The 13,614-nt window shown below is 45.6% G+C and overlaps 1 protein-coding gene across 1 annotated transcript in view; it reads left to right on the forward strand.

The window, feature by feature from the left end:
* The first annotated feature begins 2,470 nt into the window (after window positions 1–2,470).
* RNF217 (ring finger protein 217) overlaps window positions 2,471–13,614 on the forward strand; it is a 56,067-nt gene continuing 44,923 nt past the window's right edge. Inside the window, exon 1 of the mRNA XM_027897105.1 lies at window positions 2,471–3,377. Coding sequence (XP_027752906.1) covers window positions 2,736–3,377 — 642 coding nt within the window. The 5' untranslated portion in view covers window positions 2,471–2,735. The remainder of the gene's footprint in view (window positions 3,378–13,614) is intronic.

Raw genomic sequence — 13,614 nt, forward strand, 5'->3', positions numbered from 1 at the left:
TTTATTTTAATCTGTTATTTTAGCAAATCCAGTAGTGCTGCTGTCTTTTTCATATCTTGCATAAGCCTTTATTTTAAGCCTAGACATGCTCTATGGAGAATGTAAAATGTGTGGATCTAAAATCACATTTTAAACCAGGAAAGTTTTAGCAACAGAGTCAATCCGGACGCAAATCCGACTCATGGTTTCTCAAAACCTGGGCAACAGCCAGACTAAGACACATCATGCAGGCTGTCAGTCAGCAACAGAGCAACATCCTTGGGAACCACATGTTCATCCCTGTACAGACTCCTGCTTCATGCACCCAGGCACCTACCAGCAGTGCACCAAGCAACAGAACCAGCACCCCTCACTGACCGCTCTCCTGGGGAATAAGCAAGTGCCATGCAACACAACATCCTATTTTGTCAGATTGTTGGGGGCTTGTGAGGGGCTAGGGTAGTCTTTTTGAGAAAATCTTCCTTCAGGTCATTCAAACATGAATCTGTGTAAAGGCACAATGGGAAAGGCCATCAGTACATGCTAGTGAGTATGTTGACCTCAGCCCTCTATTTTTTTCTGTCTACTACACAATTTCATACTTCTTCAATATGCCTGAGAGAATATATATAGCATATGGCAGAGACTTGTTGCAGAGCATACATTTGTCAAAGAATGGCGGGGCGCCCTTGGGGGCAGTTAGGCAAGACCTCACCAGCCAGGGCTGGTCCCACCATCCAAGCCAGAAGCAAGGCAGAATGGGGGGAACTGGGCTGGCATGTTTGCTCACTCTTCACAGCTGGGACCAGCAGGACACACGGCTGGGCACAGGCCACTGAACTATCTATCCTTAGTCCATAGGGTGGTGGGGCACAGGCAATTCTGTAACTCCTGTTTATGTAATGTTTCTCCTCAGCCAAATACAATTACCATTGCCTTCATGAATTCCTCTGCTGTGCTTTAGCACAAACATTTCTGAATTAATAGCTGAGCAAAATTCTTGCAAGAATGCTGTTTTTCTAGTGTTTTCTTTAAGCTCCAGATTCCTGAATGGTAGGGTTGCAGGAAATTCTGATGTTTATTCATTCATTAGAAGCTTTACACTTCATATTTTCAAAGTAAGCTTTGGAATCATAAACTCTAGAGGCTCATATAAGAAAAGTTAAACATATTGTTTAAAATAAATAATTCCTCTGTGTTATTTTTCTGGAGGGTAACTAACTACAGCCTGGCATTGCACAAATTCATTTCCACTGACCTTCAGGTCTGATTGGGTCTGGAAGAGATACAGCATTTTCAAGACGAAGAGCCCCCAAGCCAGCAGATGTTGTCTGTTGCCACAAAGAGCCTGGGATGCCTGCATTGACAGCCTTCATCAGGACAGGTCAGGTTCCCTCTGCGGCTTTCTGGGAGGCTCAGCTCCTTCCCAGACTGCACACATACTTAAGTGCCACACAGGACCCTCCAAAGCTGGGCTGGCTCCATACAGTGTCTTCAGTACCCCAACTCTGGGACACTGCAGCTGAGCAGCTGGGCTGCTGAGCTCAAACACGGAGCCAGGAAAACACATGGAGCTGGTCCCTGCATGAGTCTGACCTCATGAGCTCACTGGGGTTGAGGGGATGACACGCAGACAGCCCTGATGTCCCCAGCTGTCATCTCCACACTTGCAGATCTCCTCCTCTCACCCTCGTTAGCCCAACCCCAAGCAGAGCAACTGATTAATTTCTGATTAACACTCTAGATAAAGTTCAGAACGGAAACTGCACAATCCCTGTTAAGTTACTCAGTTGCTGCAGGAACACTTCCATGACATCTGTTCTATGGGATGACGTAACTGATGATGTCAAGGCCTGTATATACTGTCATCAAGCAGAGGCATTGACATACTGGCCAACTCTCAGACCAATACATGCATATATTCCTCTTATCTCTTTAATTGTGAGTACCTCAACAAGCAGATACCGTTTTGGACCTGTGTGGATACATCTCTTTTCAAGAGTTTTAATTATTTTTGTGAATATCACCTTGGTTTTAGTGCATGGTTCTCACAGTGGCACTCCTGATGTGGCTCTCTACGATTTGTTTTCTTTGGGGATGACTTTTAATCGGACCCTCACAATTTGCTCCGAGGACACTACAAAGGCGTTTTGAAATTTAAACTGATGTTTGCTTCCCCGCCGGCGCCTTCGAGCAGAGGACGATTTTGGGGGAGCGATGGTAAACGCTGCTCCTGCAGAAGGAACGGGGATGCGGCCCGGCACACGGCGGAGAGAAGGGCGTGGGACGCAGCACCTCGCGTTGTCGGCGCGGGTGCCAGGCGGTGCCGTGCGGGCACACACGCGCTGTTTACGGCTCCATGCGGGGCGCAGCCGAGCAGTTGCGTCAGAGCGGGCGGGGCCGGGGCGGAGCGGGGCGGGCGCGCCCTGCGGGGCGGCCGCCGCGGGCAGGGGGCGGTGACGTGCGGGGCGCGGCCGGGCGCGCTGCCCCGCGGCACCAGGGCCGGCTGCCCGCGTCCTCCCCGGCATGGGGGTCGGGCTCCGGCCGGGACCCCGCGGGCGGCGCTGACCAGAGCTGCACCCGCCGCTGCCGCCGCTCCCTCCCCCGCGCCCGCAGCCCCTCCAGGGGGAGGCCGGGCGGCGGCGGCCGGCGCCCGCGGGCGGGCGGTGCGGGGCTCGGCGCGGCGGGGCTCAGGACCCGGAAGCAGAAGCGGGGCCGGGAGGTGGCTGGATGGGAAGGAGAGGCGGCGGGCGGCGATGGGGGAGCAGCAGAGCTCGCTGAGCGCCCCGCGGGCGGCCGCTGCCGCCGCGCTGCCGACCCCGGCCGGGGGCCCGCGGGAACTCGGCCTGGACGAGCCGCCTTCGCTGCGAGAGGCGATCCCGGGCGGTGGATTAGCCGGGCCAGGGCGAGGCGGGGAGCTGGGGCCGCCCGCCGCCGACCCCGAGCGGCGAGGGGCCGAAGAGGAGGCGGAGGCAGCGGCCGGGCCGGAGCAGCCGCCGGGCGCGGGGGAGCCGGCGGCCCCGGCGGAGGAGGGGCCGGACGGAGGCAGCGGCCGCCGCCGCCCCCCCCGGCGGCACGTGTACTGCACCGTCTATTGCGTGGAGAACGACCGGCCGGCCGCCGCCACCGGCCCTCCCCGCGGCGGCCCGGGCGCGGGGCAGCCCCCCGTCCGGCGCGGGGTGGTGCCGGGCGACGACCCGCTGTCGTCGGGCGGCAGCATCGAGGTGGTGGACTTGTACCTGCTGCCCGAGCCCTTCTCCGGGCTGATCGCCGGCGAGTTCGGGCCGCTGCTGGTGCTGAGCTGCCGCGTGTGCCTGGAGGAGAAGCCCATCAAGCCCCTGTCCTGCTGCAAGAAGGCAGTGTGCGAGGAGTGCCTGCGGCGGTACCTCAGCTCCCAGGTACGGGCGCTGCCGGGGTGTGCTGGGGGGGCTCTGTGCGGCCCCGGGGCGCGGGCTGAGCGCTGCTCCGGGCCCGGCTCCGCGCCCTCCGAGCGGCAGAGCTGGGGCGAGGTGTTGCGGGGCGGTGCGGGCAGGAGCTTTTCCCATCCCGCGCGGAGCGCCTTCGGCCGCGACCTGCGTGCGAGCCGCTGATTCCATGACCGCTCGTTCCCGGAGCCCTTGTCTGCGCGTTGTTCGGCAGCCGTCGGGCTGGTCACGTCTGTGTCTTCAGGCTCTTCTCATCTTTACAAGGATTTTCTGTTTGAATTTTGAAACTTTTGCTGTTGCCTGACCGGCACCAGTTTCCTTTAAAGAGGAGGTCAGGGAGTGGTACGGAACGAAGTTTGTGAGCTCTCGGCAGCTCCTGGAGGGCTCCTGGGTTTTTTTCCCCGCAGCCCCGGTGCTGCCGCTTCTACATGCGGATTTTCGGGCCCTTGGTGAGCCTCTTGGCCTGATCGTCTCAGAATACATCGCGTTTGGTCTTACGCCGTGTATGAAAGGTTAAAATATTGTGTGTGTCTGGTGTCTGTGTGTGACTTCGTGAAGAATCGCGGTTACAACAGTAAACAAGAACTTATTTGGAGGAAAAAAAATCGACAACACAACTTTTCCTCCTTGAGTAGGTAGGCTCACATATAGGCTGCTTACATCTTCATCACTGTTTTCTAAGTCAGAACTGCTGTTTCGAACCGAAATCAGCAGCTTGAGGGCAAATCTTCGCTAGTGTTTTCAGTAGCTAGTTTAGTGTCACAGAACACTTGTGTGGAGTTTCTGCTGCTAGTGGAGTCATACCCTAAATCCGAAGAGCAGTGGGGGAAGTTATGGGTATGGGAAGTTGTGGGAGAAACAAAACGAGCTAAACCCTTTGCTTACCATCTTTATGATTTTATTCTACAGAAACTTTTGGGATGTGCCCAGTGGAACCATGCTAATTTGGTGGTAGAGTGAATTTTTGCACTGTTGAGGCTTAGAGGTGTGGTCGGGCAGTTTGTGCTCCTGCTAGACTCTGTGTGTAGGGATGGGATGGATGGCTACAGCTACCCCTGCACTCTGTAAATAGTTGACAGGCCTGTTCTGACCACAGTACATTTGACTGTTTGGAAATTGGACATGCTAGTCGAAGTACGTGCTCTGCTCTGGGCATTGGTAGCCTGTGTAGCATTTGCTGGTAGCATTTGTTCAGGCTAACAGCAAACCCACTAGGGTTTTTATGAACCACTTTTGATATGTTTATTAAACAGGGAAGAGCTTAACATGGGAACTGATGGATGGGAAACAGAGAGTTATGTTTTGTATGTCTCCTGTAACACTGAAACTCAGGAGCACTTAATAAGCCTTCTTGAGACTTTGTGCAGAGAGCCTGGAACTATTTAATTTGTAAGTGGTGGACTGGAAACTCTCAATGAGTTTTTAGAGTGTATTGTCAGTGCATGTTTGTGCCACTTTTATATCTGCCACTGAGGTCCTGCATTGAAGCAGGAAATTGCCATGTGGTGTGATGTCAGAGTGGTCTTCTAGAACTTCTTCAGGTGCCTGCAGTTTACAGTGATCTAATGAGTTATGTGATCTATCGTATCTATCTACATCTTAAGCCATACTGAAAAAGTCTTCTGCCTGGTTTAGGCTGGACTCTTGGAGGATGATCTAGCAGCTTGGTGGCTGAAACAGCTGGCTGGCCTGGGAACCAGGTTTATGACCTATGAAGTGGGTTCAGTGTTGGCTAGCTCTTGGATGCAGATGCAGGCATTACCTCTTCAAGGAAGCCACTGCTATTGCTGAGCACTCATGAAGCTTATCCAAGCAGCTATTGAAAGATAGCCATATGGGTACTTCTGTACATAAGAGATGGGGCAGGGATACAGAAGCAGAGGAGACGATGTCTGCGTCAGGGATACTGATGTTGAGGAGTGACATTCATAGTGTGTTTCGGTGGGCATATTGTTACAGATGCTGTTGTGACCAGGCAGAATTTTAGTTGCTTGACAAATTTCTTCAGGGAAAAAGGAAACAAAATGTAACAACACTCCCAATATGGTCTTTCCCATCTTCCTTTTTTCAAAAGAGTAAGAAAGTGACATTTCTTAAGAACAAGAGGTGATGTGCCTTTCCTTTGTGCTGTGGAAGGACCCTGTGAGTCATCCTGAGGAGAGAGAAAGGCTTCACCATGTCAGTTATATTAGAGGAATTTCAGGGAAGGATGAGTGAAAAGCCAGTATAGGTTAGAAATCAAGTCACCTTTCAGCTTTGAGACTTCACACTTTGTGTAGCAAATTAAAAAGAAAATTTACCAGAAGTTCAAAATGAGTAAGTATTGAAAAGCTATTTTGGTTTAAAAATTTTAGCATATTTTCATTTTGGGTCCAGTCAGCTTGATATAACAATGTACCTGAAGTTGAAAGCAAACAAAAACCAACTGAAAAACAAAACCTCAAGCAGCAATATACATTGTTTAGATCTGGTTTCCATGTCAGAGAAATAACAATCTGTGCCCTTTGTATGAGAAGACACTGGCTGACTCTACCACTCTGGGGGAGTGGTGTCTTATGATGAAAATGTGGAGTATGTTGGCAGAAGTATAGCACTTAAAATAATTCATGTTGCCTTTAATGTCTGTGTGTGTTCTCTCACTGAAGAAAGCTATATTCTTCACGATAGTTTCATTATGTTTTCTGAAATGATGCTTAATGGAGTAGCAAAGTAAAAACCCTGTTAATGCACTTTGCTTTCTTCTATGCAAATGTGTAAGAGCATCGAAATTTCTGCCTTGGGGCCCTTTTCAGTTGATTTTTTGATCTGTAGTTTTAGGCATTCTTTTTAAGGAGGCCAGATGAAAAATACTTCAGCTGCAGAGTTTGGTCATAGTGTTACCAGCATGCTGGAAAATGAGGGCAGTTGTTTTTAGGAATCTCACATCTGAAGGTCCTTGGAGGTCAAATCCAGTCTTTCTTATCACTGGCACCTTGCTGCATAATCCCTTTCAAAGATTTAATGGCTGAAGCAGAAGCTTAGCCTGCAAGTCTGGAGTGCCCAGGCTGATCTGGAGCCTGACTTGGGGAAATTACATAACTTTACCTCTGCCTCAGTTTACTCAATTTACCTACTCTCTGTTGCAGCCTGATAATCACAGACCCCTCAGGGCTCCTTGGAGTCTGACTATGACCAGTTCATCTAACATTCACAAAAAAATTCCATGACTTTCTTCACTTGGACTCAGAGAAATTGATGATATGGTAACTGATAGGTGATTGATGGTGATGGGTTATCACAGAAGAGGTGGCTTTTGCAGCTCAGGATGTGGTGGGGGTCCCACGAAGCCAGAGTCAGGTCCTAGCAAGCCCTGTCTCTAGGAAGGGATGCAGCCCAGAGCTGTTCTTTGTTATGCTTAATCGTGAACGTAAAATGGATGAGGCTGAAGAGTGTGGTTGTTTGAAAGGCCAGTGTTCTTTCAGGATGGGGCAGTTTCCATGGGTTCTTAGGTATGTTGAGTGAGTTTGGGGTCAGAAGTGTGGAAGAACCGTTTCCTGTTCAGCTGTGGGTTTTTATGCTCTTAGATCCAGCATACAGACTGGGGACAGGGGAGAAAGAACCAGGACACCTAATCTCACAGGTGTAATATTACATTCACATCTCCTTCACATCCCATCTTTCTCCCCATTTAACATGGCACCAAACTCAGGTTATTTCAGAAACTGTGCGTATATAGGTTTGCTAAATGAGTGATTGACTTCCTAACCTGAGCTGCTTGTACATCTAAGTCAGAGGGAGAATTTGCTTGTGGTTTTGCTTTTTAGCTGTCTGTGTGTCTGGGGTGGGGTTGGGATTTGTTTGGAAATTTCCTTTGAAAATTAACAAATAGTTAAGGGAAGACTTTTGACTTAAGAGCAGGAGAAGACCTAAAGTTTAACTAGGTTTTTATATTTAACTTGTTGCAGACTGGTAATGAAGCTAAGATTTATATGTATTTTCTTATCTCCCTGATCTGTAAACCTTACAAATGCTATTCAGAACAATAATCTCACGCCTTACTTTTTAGCAAGTATTAACTAGACCAAAATAACATTTGCTGTTTCCTAACATCTATAAAGAACAGTTTGTTCTTTAATAAATATTTAAATATATATAAAATTGTATCTGTACTTGTTTCATTTTTCCTATAAAACAGCTGTAAAAGTTTTTTAGAAACCTTGCTGCCTGCTTTTTCTACATGCAAATCAGGAAACTTGATAATCCGGTTTGGATCCTGTGCTCATTAGAGATGCTTTATTTTGTAAATCTTGTAATTCTCTTGGAGTAGTCATTCTTATATTAAAAGACTTCATGTGAGTTAATTTCAACAGCATACTATATTCTTAATCAGATATTATGGTGCTTTAATTATAGGAACTCTAATGAGATTAGAGGCCATGAGTAAATTGGAAGGGATTGTTGGGGGCAGGGAGGGACCACAGCGCTTTTTGCATGGCTGGCTTTGGTGGGACTAAAATCCTCCTCTCTTCTCCTGAGCATGAAATGTGGAGGTTGTCTTTCCTCTGCTCAGGACCTATTACAAGTATTTCTCAGTGAACTGAGATCTTGTCTGTGCATAATTTCTTTTTGCAAGAGCTGGAGGAAAAAAGTTGCAGACTGTTACAGTCAGAGTTTTTGTGGGGAGTGTGATTATAAGGCTGCATAGTGAAGAGGTGAATTTAAGAGCAGTCTGTATCACATAAAACTAGTTGGCTTGAAGCTGGAGGGACTTGACACCTGTGTGCCTCTTCAGGTGTCTGATGGTATCATATAAATGATTCACCTTCAAAGCTGTAGTCTGCTGATGAAAACCAGCCAGCAGAAATGTAGGCACCAAGTGCTGAATCATCTGATGGTTAATGAGCTGCTTGTGCCCTGAGTCAAATCGGAGCTCAGAAAGGCTACCGTCATTCAGTGCAGAAGCAGCTCTGTGTTTGCAAAGGTTATTAATCTAAAACCATGCTCTAACGCTTGCTAGTGAGTTGCTGGGATGGCTGCAGGCTGCCTACGAGGAGGTGATGGCAGGGTGAGGGCCCACCCTCCAGCTGGCATTGCAAGAATACAGAAGTTTCCAAAGGAAGAAGAGAGGTGTAGGAGGAGCAAAGAACCTGCTAGTTTACAGGCTTTCTAAACCAAACTAGCAGCTTCAGCCACTGTAAGGTGGCTGTGTTCCTGAGGAGGAGGCAGATAGCCTCACAGGTCCGTCAGCTCTGAGCAAGCAGCCTGTAAGCTGCACAAGCACCTGAACTTCTTCACTCTAATTTTCAGCAAACAGCTTCTAAAAATCTGACCTCTTCTCCCAGTGTTGTGTATGCAGTGCCAAAATACTGCTGCATATCTAGATGTCACAGTTCAGGATAATACTCAAGTACCTTTAAGGTTGCAAGAGTTAGCCTTTAAAGTCGATGAGGTATATGGCTAACTTTTAGTCCATCTTGAATGCTTCTTGCTGGATCTAGCTTGGGCCAAAACTTCAGTTTGGAACAAAGCTTACAAAATCCAGCATTGATGAAAATGTTTTGAAATCAATTTTAAAGAAGACTAGTTTTGAGGAATGTTCTTGAATGATAATACTGCCTAGTTATCCCAGTGTGTGTAGGCCTAGATACTCTGCCAACATACGAGCACTTTGTGTTTTTTCGCTGTGTAGAAGTAGTTGTAAGTTTACTCTACATGGATAGCTATGACTTCCTGTTGTTCAGGTAAGTCTTTGTCAGATGTAGAGCTGTAATTAAAGCTGTTGTTTCTTATCTATGCTGTTAAGAGGTAAAGGGGTAAATGAGCAGGTGGTCTTCTTACTGCTAAGAAGACTTTTGTCAAAACTCTAGGATCTGAGATGTTGGGAATAGAAAAGATGGTGTCGCCTTTAAGCAGCTGTAGGAAGGGTTTTGCTAATGGAGAAAGGCCTGAGTTCCTGAGGTGAGGATAAATGGTGTTACAAAATTGTTGATGTTGGTATCAAGGGGTTGAGGGTAAGCGATGAGTCTACAATAATACCATGAGTTTGCTGATGTTGACAGTAAAACTGATTTTGAAGGGTAAAGACTTCCTATGAATTGGAAATTGTAGTGGGAAATAAAGGAGGATCAGTTTTGTTTTAGCTGGGGTTGAAACCTAATTTTTAAAATGTGTCATTTCTGGGAAGCAGAAGCCCTCGTAGTCAGCTGTCTCTTACAACCAGTGTGTTACACCTCACTGCTCTGTGGGTGGTGTTGGCATTGGGGACCACAGGCTGAGCCATCAGGAGATATCAGCTGCGTGCCTTCCTTCCCGCTGCTCTCACCAGCTGTTCACAGGAGCTACCAGGCACAGGTATGGACTCAGTCCAGGGATTTTAAAGTGAAATGAGTTGAAAACTGAACTGTTGGGTTTAAATTACCCAAATGAAGAGAAATGCAGGAGTTAAATGGGGGTTGGGAAGGCCTTCAGCTCACCTCTGCCCCATTCCTTCTTTTCCACCCAGAACAACTGTTCTTCCTACTGCTCTGGGGCCTCTTGGCCCTTCATTCCTCTTTTCTTCTTGAACAAATATCTTGCTTCCTGCTGTCTAAACCAGCCAGGCTTGAGGAAAGCTATGTGTTTTACATGGCCAGGATGTCAGTACATTGTCAAAATGATTAAGAGTTGTAAAGGATATAATTTCTTTAAAAGAATTCAAACTGGAGACTTCCCCCTGAATAAAGGCATTACTTACCCACCCAGGTTTATCTGTCTTTCAGTATACTCTGCTTGTGCTTATACTCTCTTGCACATTTTTTTCAATACTTTTTTTTATGAATTATATTTTAAAAATAAAAAAGTCCTTGTCTGTAGGATTTCATTAGCCAAGTTCTTATTACTTTTTCTGTACTAGAAAAAGTGACAAATTTGTCCAGTGATGAAGAGGCTATCTAATTTTTGAGTTGGTTTTCAAGTGCTTGGAAAATTTCTGTCAAGGTAAAAAAAAATGAATTTTACTTGGAAGTTAAAGATTAGGATGAAAAACAATTTCAAGACTTTACTCATAGAGAAGGAAATGTTATGCATTTCAGTGCAGAAGGTCAGAAGTTTAACAGTAATTTTAGTCAGATTTGGAACTAAACCTGAAATGGCCTAAAGTCCACGTTTACCTTAAAGCCAACCTCACCGCTTCAGCTTAAGATCGGTGTATATTTTCATTGACAGGCTTGTTGGGATGTGCAGTTGCTCTTGTTTACTTAATTGTGAGAAAAACTGGGCACTTCCTAGATTGCAGTTCCATGGAAAGGTAAAGAAACTTCTAAGGCTGTACCACTTCCATTTCCTTATGAACTATAGTGCATTCATTTTCCCCAGTGGTGTTTTTATTAAATACGGTACAAACTATATTGGGTATTCTGCTGGAAAAGTAGAGGGGGCAAAGCTTTATTTTCTCTAGCTTAGTCATCCTGATGCCGTTATGTATTGTTTTCTACCACAAACATAAGAATGGCAGCAAAGGCAGGTACTTCTCTAGTTTACTTCATTTGGCTTCCTAATCTCTTAGGAATGGTGGTGTTATCAGCTCAGGGGGATGTAGGATGGAGATCTGAATGATTCTGTCCCTTTAGCTTGTAGGAAAGGGAAGTCCTATCCAAACTGTTTCAGCTGTGACGTGGCTCTGTGGGGGTTGCTCACACAATACAAGGAAGGAAGAAAAGGGAAAAGAAGATTGCCAGGATGGGAAGGGCATGGTGATCATGTAAGAATCAGTTTGCCCCAGAAGGTGGACTTGCTCAGGGTAAGCTTTCATAAAACAAAAGGGAATTGTGAAGACTGATTGACTCCATGTGATGTTGATCTTTGACCTGTATTTAAAGCTGCAGCTGAATACTGGGCAGTTATTTTGCTAAGTGATGGCCATATAGTTAAATGGGACTAGCTTTATTTCTTCTTTTCTAATGGATGAAAGCAGGCAGGAAATAAATCTAGCCTGAAAAAAGTAATAGTAAGGATTTTAAACACTCTTTAAAGTGTAGAACTTCCAGGAAAATAATGGGTTAGTGTTTTACTAAGCTACTGGAAGAGTTTTATACACCATAGGTAGCAGAGTGGGTGGAGCAGGTAGATGCAGCATGCCATCTGTAACACAATGACAGAGTGGCTGTGAGAGGTGCCACTTCCCTGAACAAACAAAAGAGTCTTTGCTGTTGTCAGTTCTGTTGCTGTATGGGGGCAAAGCAATGGTGAGTAAGGGCTTCCTAACCTTTCAGCTGTTTTAATGTTTCTCACTATGTTAGTACGCTTTGGAGAGAGGACACTTTATGCCTTTCCATTCTAGGGCACCTGTGCAATGCCAGGTAGAAATTTGTCTGCTTAGAAATATTCTTTCAGAGGTCTTACAGAAATAATCATGTAAATTGCACAGTGCTCTTTCAAATGCGTGTGCAGCTCAGTTCGGCAATAGCTTAGAAACTCTGTTTAGTTAACTTTTATGGTATTAGCATGCAGCTTAAAAATGGGAAAGAATGTGCAACTGCAGAGTTTTTTGGAATAGGTGGGCTTGCAAAAGAGCAAACATGGCCCATAATATTTGGATGTCTAGTGCTGCATTCCATCTACAAAATGTAGATGTTAGGACTCCAGGCAAAATTATGCTCGTAGTAGTATGTTTTATTGTGATGAACTAATCCTACTGGAGATTAAGGCAGAAAATCAGAAGTAAAACACTGGAGTTTGATCTAAATATTCTTGCTGTTAGGCACTTAAGGATACTGACATATAGAGGACCACCTAGACCTCAGAGTGGCCAAAGTGAAATACATCATTGAAATCTGGATATTTCAAAGTATGCACAAATCTGTGGTCCCCATTTGCCTTACATAAGGGCAATGGAAATCAAGTGAGCTTAAAAATTTTCACTTATTTGTGTCATGGAAAGTAAATTCAGCTGTGCTTTTGCTCTGTTTCCCAGTAACACTTAGAGTAATTTTCAAACTTCTGAAGATGCCCATTCTTTCAAGTTCTAGCTTTATTTTTAATTATTGTTATTATCTTCCCAATCTCTAAGATATAAACCTTCCTTGCTGTGAGTTGTGACAGTTACTGATGGATGTTGCTGAGTGCTTTTGCCTCAGTGAAGTAGATATTTCGTATGGGGCCTTGATTTGTTGTTCTTTCAGTGAGAGTAACTCAGCAAATCCTGCCTGAGTTATCTCAGAGTGTAGTGCTTTATAAGGACCTCACCTAAGCCATGACAGGTAGTCCGACAAGGCCAGGCTACCACTTCTGGTAAATTAAAGATCTAAAATGAGTTCTGTATCTCATTTCTATTTTCTTTCTATATGAAGAAAAACAGACTTGTTTAAAGCTGATGATATACATCGCTTGGGCTGGCAGTGCTGCTCACCCCAATCTGCAAATTGTTCCCTACTGTTAATACATCATTTGATCCACCAGCAAAAAAAAAAAAAAAAAAAAATCTGGTTTAAAAAGTTACCTTTCACAATAGTTTCTTACTTTTTTTTCTTGTCCAGTTTTTAATTGTCTCATGCACAATGTGCAAATGTTTATTTCACCACAAGGTGGTAGTGAATAAAGTGCTAAGCAGGGCTGTTTATTTTGGCAACTGTGGCAGCCTGTGAGACCAAAACATTTGAAGATGACATGTTCTTAAAGGTGACAAGTGGAGGTTTTCATTGGAGCTTGATAAAATGAAACCTTTAATTTGGTCCTCTTGCTGCATCATTTCCTCTTTCACAATCCAGACAAAAGTCATGACTTAATCCAGTGCCTGAAGGTGCATCTGCACCTGCAGCTCTTGGACAGTCATGATCCAGAGCATTTCTCTGAGCTGCTTGCAGCACTGAGGTTCCCAGTCCAGCCCAGGCTGGTACCCACTGGTCTTGTGTCTGCTGCCTGTGGCATCAATAAATAAGAACCTTTCAACTAGCCGAGTTCTAAAGCATCCCCCAGTGTTTTGTAACATGGAACAGATTATTCCTAACAGTCTTAGAAGTTAAGTGTTTCATGTGAATATTGTTGCAGATGAGGAACCTATTTTTGATCTTTCTTGTTTCAATAGCTTTGGTTTGCTGCAGCCAAGTAATGCCAAGCATGATCATTATTTTCTTGAAAAAATTTTTTTCTGCACCATAGAGTTCTCAAAAGAAGTTTCTAGTTGTTCCTTATCTTGAATAACAAGTGAAAAGATGCAGGACTTAAAACACTAGAAGGATTTTTATGTTTTATTCTG

Source organism: Empidonax traillii, unplaced genomic scaffold (genome assembly GCF_003031625.1).
Source record: "Empidonax traillii isolate 1590-97213 ecotype Southwest subspecies unplaced genomic scaffold, ASM303162v1 scaffold528:size513120, whole genome shotgun sequence".
Lineage (NCBI taxonomy): Eukaryota > Metazoa > Chordata > Aves > Passeriformes > Tyrannidae > Empidonax > Empidonax traillii.